Source organism: Ammospiza caudacuta, chromosome 19 (genome assembly GCF_027887145.1).
Source record: "Ammospiza caudacuta isolate bAmmCau1 chromosome 19, bAmmCau1.pri, whole genome shotgun sequence".
NCBI lineage: Eukaryota > Metazoa > Chordata > Aves > Passeriformes > Passerellidae > Ammospiza > Ammospiza caudacuta.
Genome location: NC_080611.1, coordinates 9,191,933 through 9,209,092, shown reverse-complemented (window position 1 = coordinate 9,209,092; position 17,160 = coordinate 9,191,933). Strand labels below are relative to the sequence as shown.

General features: G+C 44.5%; 1 protein-coding gene across 2 annotated transcripts in view; it reads right to left on the bottom strand.

The window, feature by feature from the left end:
- RHBDL3 (rhomboid like 3) overlaps positions 1-17,160 on the bottom strand; it is a 55,934-nt gene that overhangs the window by 3,753 nt on the left and 35,021 nt on the right. For both annotated transcript variants that reach the window (XM_058817045.1, XM_058817046.1), the window contains 4 exons: positions 15,536-15,694; positions 7,573-7,797; positions 6,383-6,531; positions 2,013-2,125 (listed from right to left, as the gene is read on the bottom strand). In XM_058817045.1, the coding sequence (XP_058673028.1) occupies positions 2,013-2,125; positions 6,383-6,531; positions 7,573-7,797; positions 15,536-15,694 (646 nt within the window). The remainder of the gene's footprint in view (positions 1-2,012; positions 2,126-6,382; positions 6,532-7,572; positions 7,798-15,535; positions 15,695-17,160) is intronic.

The window sequence follows — 17,160 nt, the reverse complement described above, 5'->3', positions numbered from 1 at the left end:
AGGAATGCAGAAGGAGAAGGAGGGGGAAACTGATTGACTCATGAAGCCAAATCAGTCCTGTCAAGGCCGTGACTGATTGATTCCTCTGCACCTACTTTAAAAGCAGCCAAGCAAGGCAGCAATGTGTCTTTAAACTTGTCCTGCAAAAAGGCATTTATTCCCTGATTGAAGGAACAAGGGAGCAGGAAACAGACAAACGCCTGTGTTTGTTTCTCACCTGAAGATAAAAAAGAAGTAGCTCCCGTGTTGGCAAGAAAAATATTAGCACAGGGAGAAGGAGCTGGGGACTTGTAACTTAGCACAGACCTCTGATCAAAGCACAGCCTATTACCTGTAAAACTTCAGAGTAAAACTAGTCCAAAATAACCTGGATGGAGGCACTACGCACATGACAGCAAAATGACAGGTCAAGTACATAAAGGCACCACTAATGACAATACAGCCAAACACAGACATTGCTTCTTCTTATCCCAGTTGGAGGCTTGGATCTGCTCAAAGCTCCTTTCATTGCTGACTTTAAGAATAATTTAAGTGATAGAGGGAAAGGCAGATTTGCTGTCACAAGGAAGGGATAATGAAGATCTTTGTGACTATTGGGAATGGGAAAAAGACATATTGGCAAATCTTGAGAGAGCCCTTGGAATCTAATGAATCTAATGAACTTCTTTGCTAATTGCCCATCTGATTCCAGGTCAAGAAAGTGCTGAGCTTCCACCAGCCAACTCTGCTGATAGCTCCCTCCTTCCTTGTATGGCCCTGAGAGTTCTCAGCTCTTACACACTGTCATTAAGGAAAAAGTTAATGAGAAATAGAGGAAGGAGTAATAAGAACTTGCAGTTAAGTCCTCAGACACTGCACTGAGCGCCTCAATTTCCATTCTTAATGTGTCTTCTTAGTAAAGCCAGACAAATGAGAAAGAACCATAAAAGTTGTGGCCCAACTACATTTTACTACATTTTGTCTATTCCTGATTATTTAGCAGCTGAGTTATCTTTATATTGCCTCAGCATGAATATACCCATTTTCCTCTCTCTTGGCACTTGACAAAGAATAAAGGATGTTTCATAACTGGCTAAGATATCAGTGAAGCCCTAGGGTTTGGTAGGTGTATCTGTGTAGAAAAGCTTTATATGGGAAGTTGCAAATTGGGCACCACTTTTGTTAGTGTTTGTTAAAATAATAGCCAGGGGACAGTGGAGCTGCTCTGCTAACTCCTTTCTCTGCATTAAATACCATTGATGTTTGTACCATGCCTCATCCAGTGTCCTAGTCCAATTATTCTTTCCACAGACTGTCTCCTGGAATGCAGAATTTATTAGTACCCAGTGCAGCCCATTCTGCAAAGGGTTTATCTGCTTATTATGGAAAAAGTAATTATGTGGCTGGAAAAAACCAAACAAACACTATAAATCTTGAACAAAGGTAGTCAATCACTGAGTTCCACTGTAAAGCTCTTGGTTGTTTTCACACCCTCCTTCTGTTTTAACTAGATTTTGATCTATTGTCAGCTTCCATCACCTCCAAACTGCTGGAAATTCCAAACATAAATAAAAGCAATTCAGCACAAACTAAAAATAAATCAGACCCCATGGCTTAATAATGAAATGAATTTTCCAGATTTCTGTGCACTGCTCACAATCTACAACCAAATACTTCTTGCTTACTTAGGCTGCAGAAAGGTGACAGACAGGACAAAAGGAGGAAGAACTGCCACAGGACCAGCATGACTCCACATTCAGGAAGATCATCTAAAGCAAGGCTGTTTTAAAATAACAGGCAGTTGGTGCATTTTTAGCAGGCCTCCTAAACACAGAGTCTATGGCTGCATAGAAATAGATGTCAAGTTGTACCATATTTTCTATGTCCAGCTCTGCAAAGGATTTCAATGCACAGAAGATCAGTGAATGTTCCTCTCCTAATCCCAAATATCACAAAACATTTCTCCAACTCAAAAGCCAGCACAGACCATTTTCACTGCTCCTCCACCTGGGGCATGCAGAGGTGTCACCTACCTGCCACAACTCCTGCAACGTACACAAAACTGATCCTCGCAGCTCCGTGCACCATTTCCAGAGGAACCCCAACCAAGAGCTGAAGGACAACATTGAGCCCAAGGTGTTCTATCCTGCAGCAAGGAAAAACAACAGTTGTCCTCTTTTCCAACTCTTCATCTCCTTTCTCTACCACTGAGAAAATCAAATAGCACCTGATTCACATAAATAGACTAACACTGGGCAAAACAGTGATTCCAGAAAAAATCAGACCCAGAGCTGCAATGTTTCTTCCCTCCTTGCTGCTTTTATCTTTTCCATATCCACGCAGGTCCTTTCAGCTAAAGACCTTGTGTATTTGGTTCTTAGTCAGACATTTTTTTCCTTTTTCTTTGCTTGAAAAAGTTCAATGACTTGTCAAAAAAAAAAAAAGCAGCAAGATGGCAGCAGAGCCCGGAACAGAAGCCAGAAATTTGACCTGCCCTTCCCTTCTCCTCTCCTAATGATTCCACTTTTCCCTGCACACATCACACTGCCATGATGGGGAGTGGTTGTTAAGAATGAGGTGGATGTAGAAGTTCCAGGAGAACTGCCAATTCCTGGTGCTGTAATGCTGCTTTACAGCATGGGTGTCTGACCCTCACGCTTTTCTGCTGTGCCTACTTCAGTGGTCAGAATGGGAAGCAGAGGGCATTTTGATGTCTGCTGAGGTGCCCAGCTGTACTCACTGAGGCTCTCTCTTCACCCACCCTTGTTCCCATTACAGCCAATAGCAAAACTCCAAATCTCCTGTTGAACACACAGGAGAAAGCTGGGCTGAGAGAACCCCAGCAAGCCCCACTACCAACAGTGCAGGAGCACTTGCAGCCTGCAAGCAGAGTGTGACAGCTCAGATGTGTATATTGGGTAGAGACTCCAGGGCAGCAGAGCTCCCCTGAGCTGAATCAACAGCTTCAACTCAAGTTCTCTGTTGCTTTAATCAATACTACCTAACAAACCTGACCTGCCACTTTTCAAAGCTCTATACAGACATTCATCTGTAGGGTCCTCCAGTGAGCTGACACCAGCACCAGGCCCTGAGCAGGATCCTCAACTCTCTGCTAGTGTCTGAGATTTACCCTGGGCTCACAGGACTGTGATCTCACTGAATGGTGACATCCCACTGGAGCCAAGGGTATCCTGCTCTTTGTATGAAGAGAACCTGCTTACAAAATAGATGGATCTAAATAACACAGTGGTACCCTTAATGCAGAAGGCCAGCATCTTTTGGGGAAAAGAGAGCAAAGTACCTCATGTCTTGAAAATATACATCCTATTTTATACAAGAGAAGGGTTGCTCACAGGCAGGCACTAGCAAACTTTGGATTAAGTTATATGCATTTCCACTGTTTTGATCTTTTTCATGTTACCATAGCAATTTCCCATATACAGCAGAGAAAAACACTGATGGTGAGATTCAGTAATGACAGAACAGTCTCATAAATGAGAATGTAAAGTTGGACTGCAAAAAAAGTGCTAGAAATGATACTGCAGAGAACAATCCTCTCCTGATATCTTAATAAGTTTGCTTCCATTGAATTTCTCTCCAAAGATGAATTTCCCTCCTGCACAATGCACTCAGCACTGCAATTTTTCATCATGGGAACCTGCTGCATGTAACTGAGTTCCTTCATTACCTTCCTCAAACCTTCTGAAGCCACTGGGCATGGTCAGCACTCGCTCTGATCCCGCATGCTCACAGAACGCCGGGAATTAAATTAGGAACAACCAGCAAAGGTCAAACTGAGATCACTGGGATGAGTCCAAACATCCAAGTGCCCTTTCACAGGGGGGAGGGAAGAAGCTTTGGCTGGCACACAGTCAGCATCATGAGGTGGCACCTGACATTTCCACACAAAGCACTGGGTCTTATTTTTCAAAGGAAGCTTTTGTAAGAGCTCAGCAAAGTTTATCCTGGACTCTGAAGTGACTGCTCTGATTCACAGCTGTTCTTAAAAGACTTCCCAGGAGCAATCCCATTCACTTCTCTTCCCCATCATGCTAAGAGCTTTGAAGGCACCAGAATCAATAAGTACCCATAAAATATAATTACCCTTTGCCAGTGCTGAATGTGTCATTCTTGAAATGACAATTTCATTGATTTATTAAGGACTTTCTCCTTCCCTGGGACCAAACAAATGGGACTGAGCATCAATGCAAGTCATTAGTTATGGCAGTGATACAAATGTGTGGGCTTCAGATTATCAATGTCTGCTTTCCATGAAAACAGAAGGGCAGAATTTACAACTTTGCCTTTTCAGCCCTTGACAAAGCTCCCTCCATCAGAACCAACACACAGCCTGCACATTTTTGGAATCTTTCTAGAGGCACAGCCAGCCAAGCCTTAGCAACTGCTGCCTTCTCAAACACCTTCCAGCTGCCACTTGCTCTTCAAAAAAAGACAGAGTGCACTAAATTAGGAGCAGTCCACATTACCATTTAAAAGTCTCAGCTGGAAGCAGGGTAACAATAGACCCATGGCATTGTGTTATCCTCTCATTTGAAAATTGAGAGGAGAATGATGGGCGTCCACTAAAAGACAATATTACCTTTCCAAGATTTATCTGTTTTCCTCACAAGAAAGGAGCTTAATTCAGAGAACTTAGAAATAAAGGAACATTTAGCTTAACTCCAGATACTGCAGATAAATCACAAGGTTTATTGTTCCAGTGGGACTCTCCATTGTTTTAAAGGCTGTGTAGCTAAAGGACTTGGAATCCATCATGATGAGTCCCCTGCTCACCACCTTCCATTGCTCCACTCTGAGTCAGCCAGAGGTGAAATAAACCTGAGGGATTTTTGGCCATTGAGTGTGAAGAATGCCAGGGAAGTGCCTGCTACAAGGGTGACCTGCCACAGGTTAGAAAACCATGCCACAGAAAGGCATTCAATGCTGGGAAATTGTCCTTGTGCAGGTGTTTCTCCTCCAATGTATCCTAGAGCAATCTGAAGTTATAGAAGGGATATGGCAAAACACCACCACCATCAAAAGAAAGCCCAAATACAAATTAACTAACATTAGTTAAAATCAAGTTTTTCTTTCTTTTACAAACCCAGATTTCCCCATATTTTCAGTGATGGAAATTTTCATTTCTCATTTCATGTAACCAGCCTCATGTCTAAGCCCAGCAGTCCCCCTTGCAGGATGAAATCTGTGTAATATGGGCTCTTTGGAGGGATTCAGCATGCAGAGGACAGAGGTTGCCACATTCAGAAGTTTCTTCTAAAAGCTTTTTTCTACTCTTCCCTTGGGTGGAGTCTGTTTTTATCCAGGGATCTGGGGCACATCTTGTGCTCCAGGGCAATTACACACCAAGGAAGTTATTCCATGGCAGGGAAGAGACATCAGCATGTCTTCCATCAGAGATGTGGAAAAAAGGCAAAGATCAGCTTGATCTTTCTGGCCTTTCATAGAAGAACATTGAGTGATGGAAATATAGGCTTTCCATTTAAGAACAAAGGGTCCTTATGCAGTTTCAAGCTCTACACTACCGCTGAAAGGCTTTCTGCTGTCATTTTTCAATGACAGAATTAAAGAAAATTGCAATTATCTGCCAGGAATGTGTGAAGATAATGATCTGAGAAACTCTTCAGAGGGGGTAGAATGTTTTGTACAGGGATGAACTTTCCAGTGACACTTACTCATCACCATGGCATCACAAACATCACACAAGTCTATTTAAATTTTGTGAGGACTAGGACAGCTGAGAAGAAGAGTTAGAATCCCCACACCTTGTATATTCTTCCCAAGTCTGCTACATACCTCCATGGGATGAAGGAGGATTCATTTTATTGTGCACCTTCATTTTGCATGGACACCATTCTGTGTCCATCTGGTCACTCAAGACTGTCAGCTTTTCAGGAACACTGAGTTTGCTCAGTGTGTACAAAATGGGAGTTCAGGCTTGACACAGCCTTCTAGGCATTAGCTCAGTCCCTACAGAAGGGACCAACATTACTGAGTGATGACAGGTCCCAGGCACAGGAATTTAACTGACTTTTCCAACACCCTGTATTTTTAAATACCAGTCCAGCATCTTTGCAGACTTGTGCTACCACCTGCACAGCTCCTTTACTGGAACACTGGGCTTTGACCTGGTTTTAGGAAGTGCACAGTAAGAAGAAAGTGTGGTCCCAACACTGCTGGGGAGGAGAGCAGCATCTGTTGAGTTCCTTTTATTGCCTTTTCCCTTCAGAGAGTTGTGAAGGTTTGCACCTCATTGCCCACCAGCCCACAACATCTTCAGATTTTTACACACAATTTATAATTGAGTTTTTAAAATTTAATTCTGAGCTGATTCTGTCACTTCCTCTATCTCTCTGGGGAAGCTGAACTGTTTGTAAGTACTCACCCTGCATGCATGAATATGTAGGTTAGATACCTCCAAGCCTGGGCCCGAAGCTGGGGATGGTACAGCAATGCATTCTTCAGGTACAAGGGGTGGCTGACTTGCAGCACAAATCTATCTAAGACCACTCCATTGTAAAGAAAAAAGGCAACCTAGAGGAGCAGAGAGATTCATTGGTTACCAATGCCTTTTCTCACCAACAAGTACCTTTTAGCTAAAATAATGGAGAAAAAGTAATATATAAAAAACTTTTCTCCCATTTGACAGCTTCACACAGCATGAAATTCCCTGTTTTGAGGAACCTGCAACACATTGATATAACTGCATTTGTAACACACCAGCCCCTGAGTCAGAGGAACCTGCTCCCAGTCAGCACCCTACTATCAGTGTCATATCCTACTCTGTACTTACTTGAGCACATTACTCAGCAAATGTGCAAAGATCTCATTTGGGCAACACATGAGCAGGTCAGAATATTTAACCCAAAGGTTCTCCCCCCTCCTTTTTCTCTCCACTCACAAACAGAAGTAGCTGTACAGACATTTCTAATTCCATTGACTTATCCTTCTCTCTAGAACTGTCCTGTTTTCACTTCTCAAACAGTTTTGCTCTCATTTCCCAAACTGTGTAATCCCATATACAAAATTGTTCCAGTGACAGGATCACAGTCCCCACTTAAACACACACACTCCAACAGGCAACCAAAATGGCCACTGGCTTCATGTCTGTCCTTGTCCAGGTCTGAACGAGTCCCTCTCTGTGGTGGTGTTCACAGGGGTCTTAGGATGAGGGAAGAGATGAAAATGTTGACTTCATGTTTCAGAAGGCTTGATTTATTATTTTATAATATATATTAAAACTATACTAAAAGAATAGAAGAAAGGATTTCATCAGAAGGCTAGCTAAGAATAGAAAAAGAATGATAACAAAGGCTGAGACAGTCGGGACAGCTGGACGGTGATTGGCTATTAATTAGAAACAACGACATGAGACTAATCACAGATTTACTTGTTGCATTCTACAGCAGCAGATAACCATTGTTTACATTTTGTTCCTGAGGCCTCTCAGCTTCTCAGGAGAAAAAATCCTAAGGAAAGGATTTTTCAGAAAATACCATGGCTACACCTCTCCAACCCTGACTGTGTCCCAGCAGGGCCCTGGGCAGTGTGGGGAGCTCCCAGGGAGGTACTTGCCTCCACGATGGTGATGGTGATCATGAACCAGGGCGGGGGGCAGCAGGTGTAGCTGTCGTAGTACCACTTGCGGTCGATCTCCCGCGGGAGCGTCTCGTAGGCCACGTGCCGGATCAGCCTCTGCGAGAGGCTCAGCCCCGTCTCCTCCAGCAGGGCCTTGCTGCACAGCCTCCTGTTCCCCTGCAGGATGGCCTGGCGGAAACTGTTGGACCTCTTGTTGCTCATCTGGGTAAAAGGGAAGAGAAGAAACCATGAGTACAGGCCTGGCACAGCCATCAGGGAGAATAGTGCCAGTTTAGCAGCACCAGATCCAGGCAGGGAGGAAAGCCACCACCAGGCTGAGCTTTAGGAACCAAGACTTGGGACAATGACAGGGTGACCTACTTGGGGTGCAAGGAAAACGAGTACCACAGTTTACCATTATAATGTCCATAAATGAGGTCAGGGCAGAAATCTGGCAAGGCAGAGCAGAGGCAGCTGATGCACCTGGCTGAGCTCTATGGCCCATTCTCCAGCCTTCCATGGACTGTCTTCACCATCAGTTATCACAATCCATATTCCTGCATCCTCCTTCCCTCTGCTCCCCCTGCTCTCTCAAACTTCCCTGCAGTCTCGGGGCAGGAAATTTCGTAAATGTAAGAGCAGGCAATCTCAGAGCACATCTAACCCTTGGGGCAGGAGTTAGCTCTGGGCAAAGAAAATTATCTCTTTGTGTAAAACAAAACTGCCTGAGCAACAGCAACAAACAACAAATTAATCGCCTGTACAAGCTGTCTTAGCTCCTGTAAGCTTGCAAGCCTTTACAAGGCTTCTTTTATAAGTTATCCTCAGTGGGGGCAGGCTCTGAGACGGCACAGGCTTACAGCTAATTTGTATATGCATTATCACCTCACATGCATAGATTTAGCTATCTTTCTGAGCATACACTTTACCAGTTTGGATGCATAATTAAAGCAATTGCATTTGCAAATTAGGCAGATGGAATCTTTTGCTTAGCCTTCTGGGGGTGGAGGAACAAACCAGGTCTGAAAGAGCTTGCTCCAAGATTTGTATAATTGTTAATTAGCCCTGATGTCAAACAAACCTGCTGCATTAGAGCCGCTGTCTGTACTGGCTGAATGTTTGGCAGGGAGCTCCAAAGGCTCACTGTGTACACAGGCTGCTGCAGGGGGATCTTCCACTGAGCAAACATGACAGCCTGGTCCTTCTGAGAGAGCTGCTAACTGCTCTCAAAGTACATCCAGCCTCCCAGAACCAAGCAAGACAAGACACTCAGCAGCAGTTGTCTTGGATCATGCTGGTTTCAGCTGATATCCCAAAGGCAGCAAAGCCCAGAGCTTGTGCTCTCAGTGCCCAGGCACTCAGGGAATTGCTCCAAGCTGGACCAAGCTGCTTAAACACAGTAATCACTGCAGGGAGCCTCCTCCTGTTAATCACTGGGAGAAGGCAAGGGGCCATCTGAGGTGATGGCACTGCGACCTGCTCTGCCCATCCCTCCTTAGCCTTCATTTGTAGCCTGTCCCTCCAACACAGAAGAGCACTGACCTCCAATTGATGTTCTTATACTTTTAAACTGAGGAAAAATGTGTTGCTGTTGTTCTCTTAGAGTTGTTTCAGTGAGAAGATGTTTTACCCTAACAACTCTCCCCATTGTGGTATTTCTCCTTTGCTCTCTCTTTCCTTTGTTGATTTAGAAAACACTTGTAAAAGAACTTTTCTTGTAAAAAAAGCAGAAAAACAAAGAAGAAAAAAATGTCCACACAGTCTCTCTCTCAGTCTTCTCATGTCTATCATCCAAAGATCTGTATCTGAAACTGGGGAAGATGAGGGGGGAAAATTGTTGAAATTGTTGTGGTCCTCTGTTGCATTAAGGAAGCCTGTTCATACTGAAAGATAATATTTTCATAGAGAAATATCCAACAGGTACAAGGCTTTCTTTAGCATGTGTGAGATGCCTTTTGCTAGGTAAAAGATGTACCTCTGTTTCAAAGATACTTTTAGCCACCTAATGACCTCTCTGTGTCCACAGAAGAAAGCTTAATCCCAGGTTAGTTCAGAACAGCCTTTTAGAGATGTTCTGCATGTGCTCCCTCACAAAGTTCATTCTTTCTCTCTGGCTTTGCCCCTCTTATGGACAAGAATAAATTCAAACTGAAACTATAAAATTGCCTGAAGATGCCAGACAGTTGACTGGAGCTGCTGACCTGCTTATTCCAATTACAGTGATAAATGGGATTTCCTGCCTACCACAAAACAGTCAGTGCTTTTCCCTGTTGCAGCACTTCAGTGGAAAAGATAATAATTTCCAGAGCCAAGGAAAATCATCATTTCAGCATCAAGAAGGGCTGGCCACCCTCAGTAGACGATCACCTCATCAGTGCAGAGATTGCCAAGGGAGATGGGCAGGAAACTCCAAAGGCTGCTAAGTCCATGGTTAGGATCATATCAAAGATTTCTTTGCATCTGTTGAGCAGAGGATCCTAAGGGAGGCACCCTGAACTCCTCTATTACTGTTACAAGGGATGGCTCAGTTCAGTCACCTGAACTCAGCACAGCCCCATCAGCCCAGTGTCCTCTCTGCAATAATGCTTGTGCTGCCCATGGAGCCCAGAAAACAGCCAGGGCACTGCAAATTCATCACCATGACATTTCTGAAGATTCTCCTCAATATAACAAAACAAAACAGGGAAAGGTCTTCTTAGATTTAAAAGGAAAATATTGCAGGATCACTGTAGATGACCAAAGCCTCCACTGGCTCTTTTGAGGAGGTAGGAAACTTGTCTACTGTTCAGCAGAAAGCTCTGCCTTCCTTCTTCCAGAGAGGAAGATAAATCACAGGACCTTGCACACCCTACACAGAAGCTAACATGGAAGGGACATGAAAATATTTGCCAGACGCTCTTTAGAGCAAAGGATATGGAGAGAAGGTCCAGGTTCCCTCTACATGCTGCAGTCTTGGCGTGGTTTTACCCCTCAGTGAAGCAGGGACACAGTGTCAGGAGTGTGTCAGACATGCTGAAAAGCCCCCACAACCCCTCAAGATGTCGATGAGTGGATGCACTGAGCCCTTGTTGAAATCAGACCTCTCAGGAAGGAGGCATCCTGCTGGTCCCCACCTGCACACATTGCCATGGCACCAAGGAGGAGGTGATCTCCAAAGAGACAGCACAGCTGACTGCCAGGGCTCACACACAGCAATCCTGGCCCCACTCACATGGCCTTTGGAACAAGCTAGGAGGAGATGGGCATGAGGAGAGACAGAGGATTAAGTCAGTATTGCTGCTCTCACCAATTCTTGATGAGAAGTCTATTTTGTTCCTCAGACTGACTTTGGAAGACTCAATCTTCCCAAACAGAATCTCGCATATGGTCACAATTTGCTGACTGGATTTTGGAATTACATAATATTGGTATTTATGAGCCAAGTATTTAATCATCAGCTGAAAGAACACTAGCCCCATTGTTGGCCTGCACATTATCATGGCTCCAGGAGCCCAGGGCAGCCCACCCCACTTCTCTTCATGCAATCAATCTAGGACTTCTTTAATGAGTGTGATATTAAAGCTGCAAGCAGATGGGTACAGCAAACAGTATGTGGAGAGAGAAGATAGCAGTGGGGAACAACACATTCCTTTAGCCCTTCCTGCCTGCAAAATGGTGTTCTGCAGAGAGAAAGAAATTTCCCTTGCAGAAGAGCCAGGCTGAGCTGACGGGTACCCAGGTGGTGCCATCTCTGCCCTTTGGCATCACCCTACCAAAACAAACCATGGCTTAGGGCTGGACCTCTGCTCAAGGGCTGGGTCTGATACCTCTGTGCAAACAGAAGATTTTCTCCTACTTAGATCTGAACCTGTCTTCAACACTGAAAACGTTAACATATAGGATGTCAAGAGTAGAACAGTGACAAACTTTGATGAAGTACAAAGCCCTGCTTTTGTTTAGCACACATGGCACTCAAAAATTACTCAGGGATAATCTGCAACTTGCAAAGGCATCCCCACTGGCAGACCAATTTCTCTGTCTTTCTGGATATCTGTAGTACTGTGGCTACCTCAGATAATCAATAGCCAAGGCATGTAGTATTTCCCCCATCTCCAGTTTCAGGGCTTGTGTGGGGCACAGCACCCTTTTTATGGTTTTATTCAGCCTCCCTTAGAAGGTTTGGAAAACATGGATTTCTGCTGATTACGTATTGGCATCTTTGAGACTGGTTTTGAGCTATTTTTAAACACATGCAGCTCTGTGACAGGCAATGCATTCAGCTCTCCAGCTCTGATCCTCCAAGACACAGAACATTAAATCAGAAGTTAGCACAAGCTTTTTGAAAGCCTCTGCCAGCTCCAGTTTTATAACCCACTTTACTTACAAATGCAACCTCTCCAATCAATTTTGCTTTCAAGATTCACATTTATTTCCTTCCCTCTGCCCACACTTCTACAAAATGCTAATGTGGGTAGAGACAGCTTTCCCCAAAATGCATATCTCAGCATTAAGTTCATCTGTCACAGATGTTCACATCCTCTGAGCCAACCTGGTAGCACTTTCCCAAATAGTATCAAAGGGAAAAAAACCTGAATCCCAAATACCAACATTCTGATCTGGTTTGACCAAGCAGGGGTTTACTCAAGGGATTCAGAGAAAGAGGCAGGAGAGACAAAATAAATTATCCCTGCTCAAGGTTTTGCCTGATTCCTATTAAATGTGCCAGGCTTAGGCCTTCCAGCACTTCCAGTAGAAAAGGTAAAACACTTTCAAAATGCAAGGTTACTTGAAAGAACATTGCTTGCAGGACAAGACTATACATTGTGGTTCAAATAACATTGCTACACAGTGCTTCAAAAATGTGCCTTGCTCACACTAAAAATGAGGTAGAATTAGCCTGTCCCTAGAAGCCAGCAAGGCCAGGGAAATCACAGCAGGTAGTGATTCTTGATCTGGAAAATAAAGGATGTGCATTTAATTAGTTATCATATTTTGCTTATTATTGAGATATTACATCAACTTCAAGTTACTACAAAGCCACAGCTAAACATTTCTGCTGGAAGCAGCAGTGTTTTGTTTTTCCCAAGTCACATGAACTCTGTCTTAGAGCTCACTACTTACTGCAAGCTTTATTACAGCTCACGGGATATTATGTGAAGTAACAGCAACTGCTGTTCAGCAAGAATCCCAGCAAATGATATCTCAAGTATAATTAACTCCTGGCTTGTCTCTTCTCTGAAAGTAGCAAAGTTAGTTAAACACCTTGGTTCTCTATCTCCTCCTGTGGCCCATGCTGCTCACAGCCAGAATTTTCTCTGTGCATCTCTTTTTACAATGCTGCAAAGCAACCAGAGAGCACAGATGCACAAGATGTCTCCACTTGTACAGGAAACACTTTTGTTACTCTGCACTGTCTCAGACACAGCATAAGAAATCCCATCTGAAACTCCTTTCTGCCATTACTACAAACCACAGTGCAGAAACAGAAATGGATATGATTGCAGCATTGTGTTTTACAACTACATGAGCTGAATTTCACACACACAGAGGAGAAGTAATTTCCAATGAGCTGCCTATCTGATCTTTTTGAGCCTTTTCTGATTGCAGATCACACCAGGAGTTTTCATCTTCCTTGAATTTATTCATTTCTCAATTTATTTCCTGAGTGCTTTCTGGGGTCTAGTCTCGTATTTTAAAACTTTCAATTTCATAAATTTAAGTTGTTTTGCTGAGAGCAGGCATACGTGTGGATGTTGCTATTAAGGTGAGAAGTCCTATAATTACATTTTTGATGTATCTAGGAGTTCACAAAACATTTTGGACATCAGAGGATAACATAGCTTTGCTCAATAGCAGTCCTTTAGCTGGGGATCACAGTGCCTGAGAGAGCAGGCAGAGATCTTGGTGCTCAGAATGATGCTGGAGAAAAGGAAAATCATACATACAGAGAGCCTTGCTTGTAAAGCCTCTGGTTTAGTAAAAGGTCAACCTTTGCATCCCCACACCCAGCAACATCATGTTTGGCAGCAGATCAGTTCTTGCTAAGCTACTGAAACAGACAAATTAACCTGAGCATAAAGCAGGGAGGGCTAATGATCATCAAGCACAAACATGCACCTAAACACCACCACACCGAGGGTTGACAGCTAGGAGGTGAAGGAAATCCCTAATTTCACAGTGATTCTGCATCAAATGTGCTGCTTCTTTCCATCAGGAAGTTCAAAAGAAAGTTCAGAAGGAGCCCTAAAAAAAGTTTGGATGCTGGAAATCAATAGAAACTAGAGGAGAAGTGAGAAAAGAGATGTCATTTGTAAGTAGTTTAATGTTTTGGCATTTGCATTGCCTATTGATTAGAAAGTGCAAAAAATGCAGACAAGGATAGAGGGGCTGGTGACAGGAAAATCAATGGCTTTTTTATAGGAGTCGCTCAATAGTAGTGAAGGAAATTTGCTGTTTTGCAAAAACCACATCAGCTGGGTGTGAGCTGGCACAGCCCCCTGTTCCCAAAGGGGGAGAATGTCCAAGCATTTCAGCTCCCACCTACCTCTCATTAGTGTGTGCTGCTCCTGAGCCCTGTGGAGCAAGGAGAGAGAAAAAAGCCCAGTTCTATTCCTGAGCCTGTTGCCAATGTGTTGGCTTGGCCCTAGGCCATCATTTCTGTAAAAGAAATTCGATGATGCCTCTTCCTGCTACCTAAGGGTTGTGCAGCCCAATTAGTGAATGCTTGAACACTACTTTGAATATCCCCAACTGTGGAACAAGCAGCTGTTACTATAAATACTCTGCTGAGCACTGAGGACCACACTGTTTGTTATGCTGGAGCTGAGGAAAACCTCACACTGTGTAATCTGTTTAAGAGTTGCAGCATTTATTCTACTGTGTACCTAGACACAGGCAAGGGGCTTACAAGACTGCCTGATACAGCAGGTTTGTGTCATTCCAATAAAGTCACTTCACCTTGACACTGCCCACAGCCTGATGGAGGTCATGACCTGGGTCCTTGACAGCTGGGCCATGTTATCACAACTCTCTGATTAATGTGAAAACAGGACCTATGCAGGACTCTTTCTAAACCAAGAACATGTGCTTGAGTGACCATGACAAATAAAGGGATCAAATCCCACATTGTCTGCAGAACACACAGAGATACAAATTACTGTACTCAGCAACAAGGACACATCCAGCTTCCCACAGAAACCTCAGAGATGTCACCAACTCCCATTCATCTTTGACTTTGTCACCCAGGCTTATATTAATATTGCATTAAATCTGGGATTCAGGTGTTCAATGACAGAGTAAGAACAAGGCAAAGCCTCTGAATGGCCAGTGTCCAAGATACATTGCAAACAACATTTCTAAGCCATCCTGGGCACCTGACAACACATGTCTGCAATTGTGTTGACTCAACAAACTGCCTTGACAAGAAACAGAGCGATCCCTTCACTAATTGACTCATTAGTAGAGATAGAGAGGCATCCAGATCATGACTCATGCACTCTGAAACATCTCACCTGGCATAAAATGAACGTGACCTAGAAACAACTTATCCCTGTTGCTGTTGATGCCTACAGCAGTGCAATATGACTCCACCCAGCATGTCAACACAAAGTTATCTACACATTTTTGTCTGGAAGTGGTGAAATCTCTAGATAAAACAGGAGACATCCAGACTGACAGACCTCTGCTTGCAAACAAATGGCTCATTACAGCAGCTAGCAAATGATACTGAGAGCAAAAACTTCCAAAGTAGCAGCAGCCATTGCTTCATGATATTACTACAGTTCCCACAGTTCCTTCCCATGCAAATTTCTTTCCCTGGAAAAATCAGAAGCAATTTGACTCTTGCTGAAGCAAGTCCACACAGAATATGATGCAGCAAAGACTGGTGTTAATAAAGGGAGGGAAAGAGACACTGTGCCTCAACAGCCCATGTTTCAAGCAGAGCCCAGGACTGACAGGCCCTGGCAGCCAGAGCACTCACCAGGTTGACAAAGTCCTGGTAGCAGATCCTCCCCTCAGAGTTGCTGTCTGCCAGGGCCAGCAGCACCTCCAGCTTGTGGGGGTCCAGCTCCGAGCCGTGCCTCTGGAGGAGGGAGCGGAACTTCTCCGTGCTGATGTAGCCAGTGTTGTCAGGATCAAACTGGGACAGGAGGGGAGAGAGCCACAATTAACAACCCCATGTTACACACAGCTCTGTCCTCCTATGCATTCATCACCCACTGCAAACCCACAGGGACCCAGAGGCTGCTCTAGGCTTTGGTGACACTGCCCTGCTGCAGAGAGGGGTGAGTCCAGTCATCATCCACCCAAGCTTCAACTACATCAGCTCCCTTCACCTTCCTGCCCTCTGCATCATCATTTCTCTTGTCTATTTTTTATATCTCTTTCTAGCTGGAACATCAAGCAAACCAGAGAGACAGTTTGTGAGATAAAATGCACTGGAAACAGTTTTACTCCACTATTTCCTAACACAATTGCACAACAGGAATGTGCCACCCCTCCTCAAGCCCCTTCCATGCTCAGTGTTTCTGACAGTCACCTTTCCAGATCATCTCTACAGATGCCTTCACTATGGTAAGTGCTTTCACTGCTGAAGAGCTATTTTAAGACAGTTGGGAAAGAAAATCTTTGGACAGGAAGCAAAGCAGATGAACACCGTGTCAAACTAAAAGTGAAAAAGCAGCCACATGCCATTTTGAGAATGCAAACCAGAGTCATTAGAAGGAAAGTCCCAGGTGAGACCTGGAGTGAATCCCACTCTGACCCAAAACATCACTGTTTTCCCTGAGCCTAAGTGGCTAATCTAGACATGCCACTGATGAAAAGAGACACCTTTACAAGGCTGCCCAAACCAATGACTGCTCCAGTGGCCTCTAGGGCACTCTGTGAGGGGCTGCCAGCTCACAGGGCACAGCCTCAGCGCTGACAAAGGCAGTGCTGGCACCACACCAAACACCTTTCTGATGATCTTGGAACACAAGTGGCTGCAAGCTGCCAGAGCAGTCTGTACTAGCCCTGGTGCAGTCTGATCTCTACCAGTTCTCTGTTGCTGGGAGATTTTGCCTTTGATTTCCCAAACTTGGCCGTGAGGACCCTGGTGCTCGCAGGCCTCCTTTTGTAGATAATGATATCAAGCTTGTTGGCTGGATTGAATGGCTGTCAGGGGGCAGGGTGGTCAGGAGGGAGTCTGTTCATGGAAACATTTGGGACATAATAGGCCTTGGCAGAGCCAGAAATGTCCTATCAATCCTCACTCTTTCCTAATGGAGAACAAAAGTTGAACAGGCGCTGGGCCTTCGATCAGACACAGTGGAGGGAAGTGCCTTGGCAAGGGAGGGGTAGGAAGGAGGATGTGGCAGAGGATGCAGCCTGCCAGCAGCAGGGCTGGCTCGGCTCTGCAGTGAGCAGAACAGCTATAAAACAGAGCAGCCTCAGGCATGGCTGCTTGTTCAGAGGCTGTAGTGCCCATGTGTGAGGATCTGGCTCTATCTCTTCTGGCCCGAACCCCTTTGTCCCGCTCTGCTCTCCCCAGCTGCTTGGCTGAGGAGGAGCTGTCTAACCTGAGGAGAGCAGGTCACAGCTCCTTGCTGGAGTAGGACTTTGGTC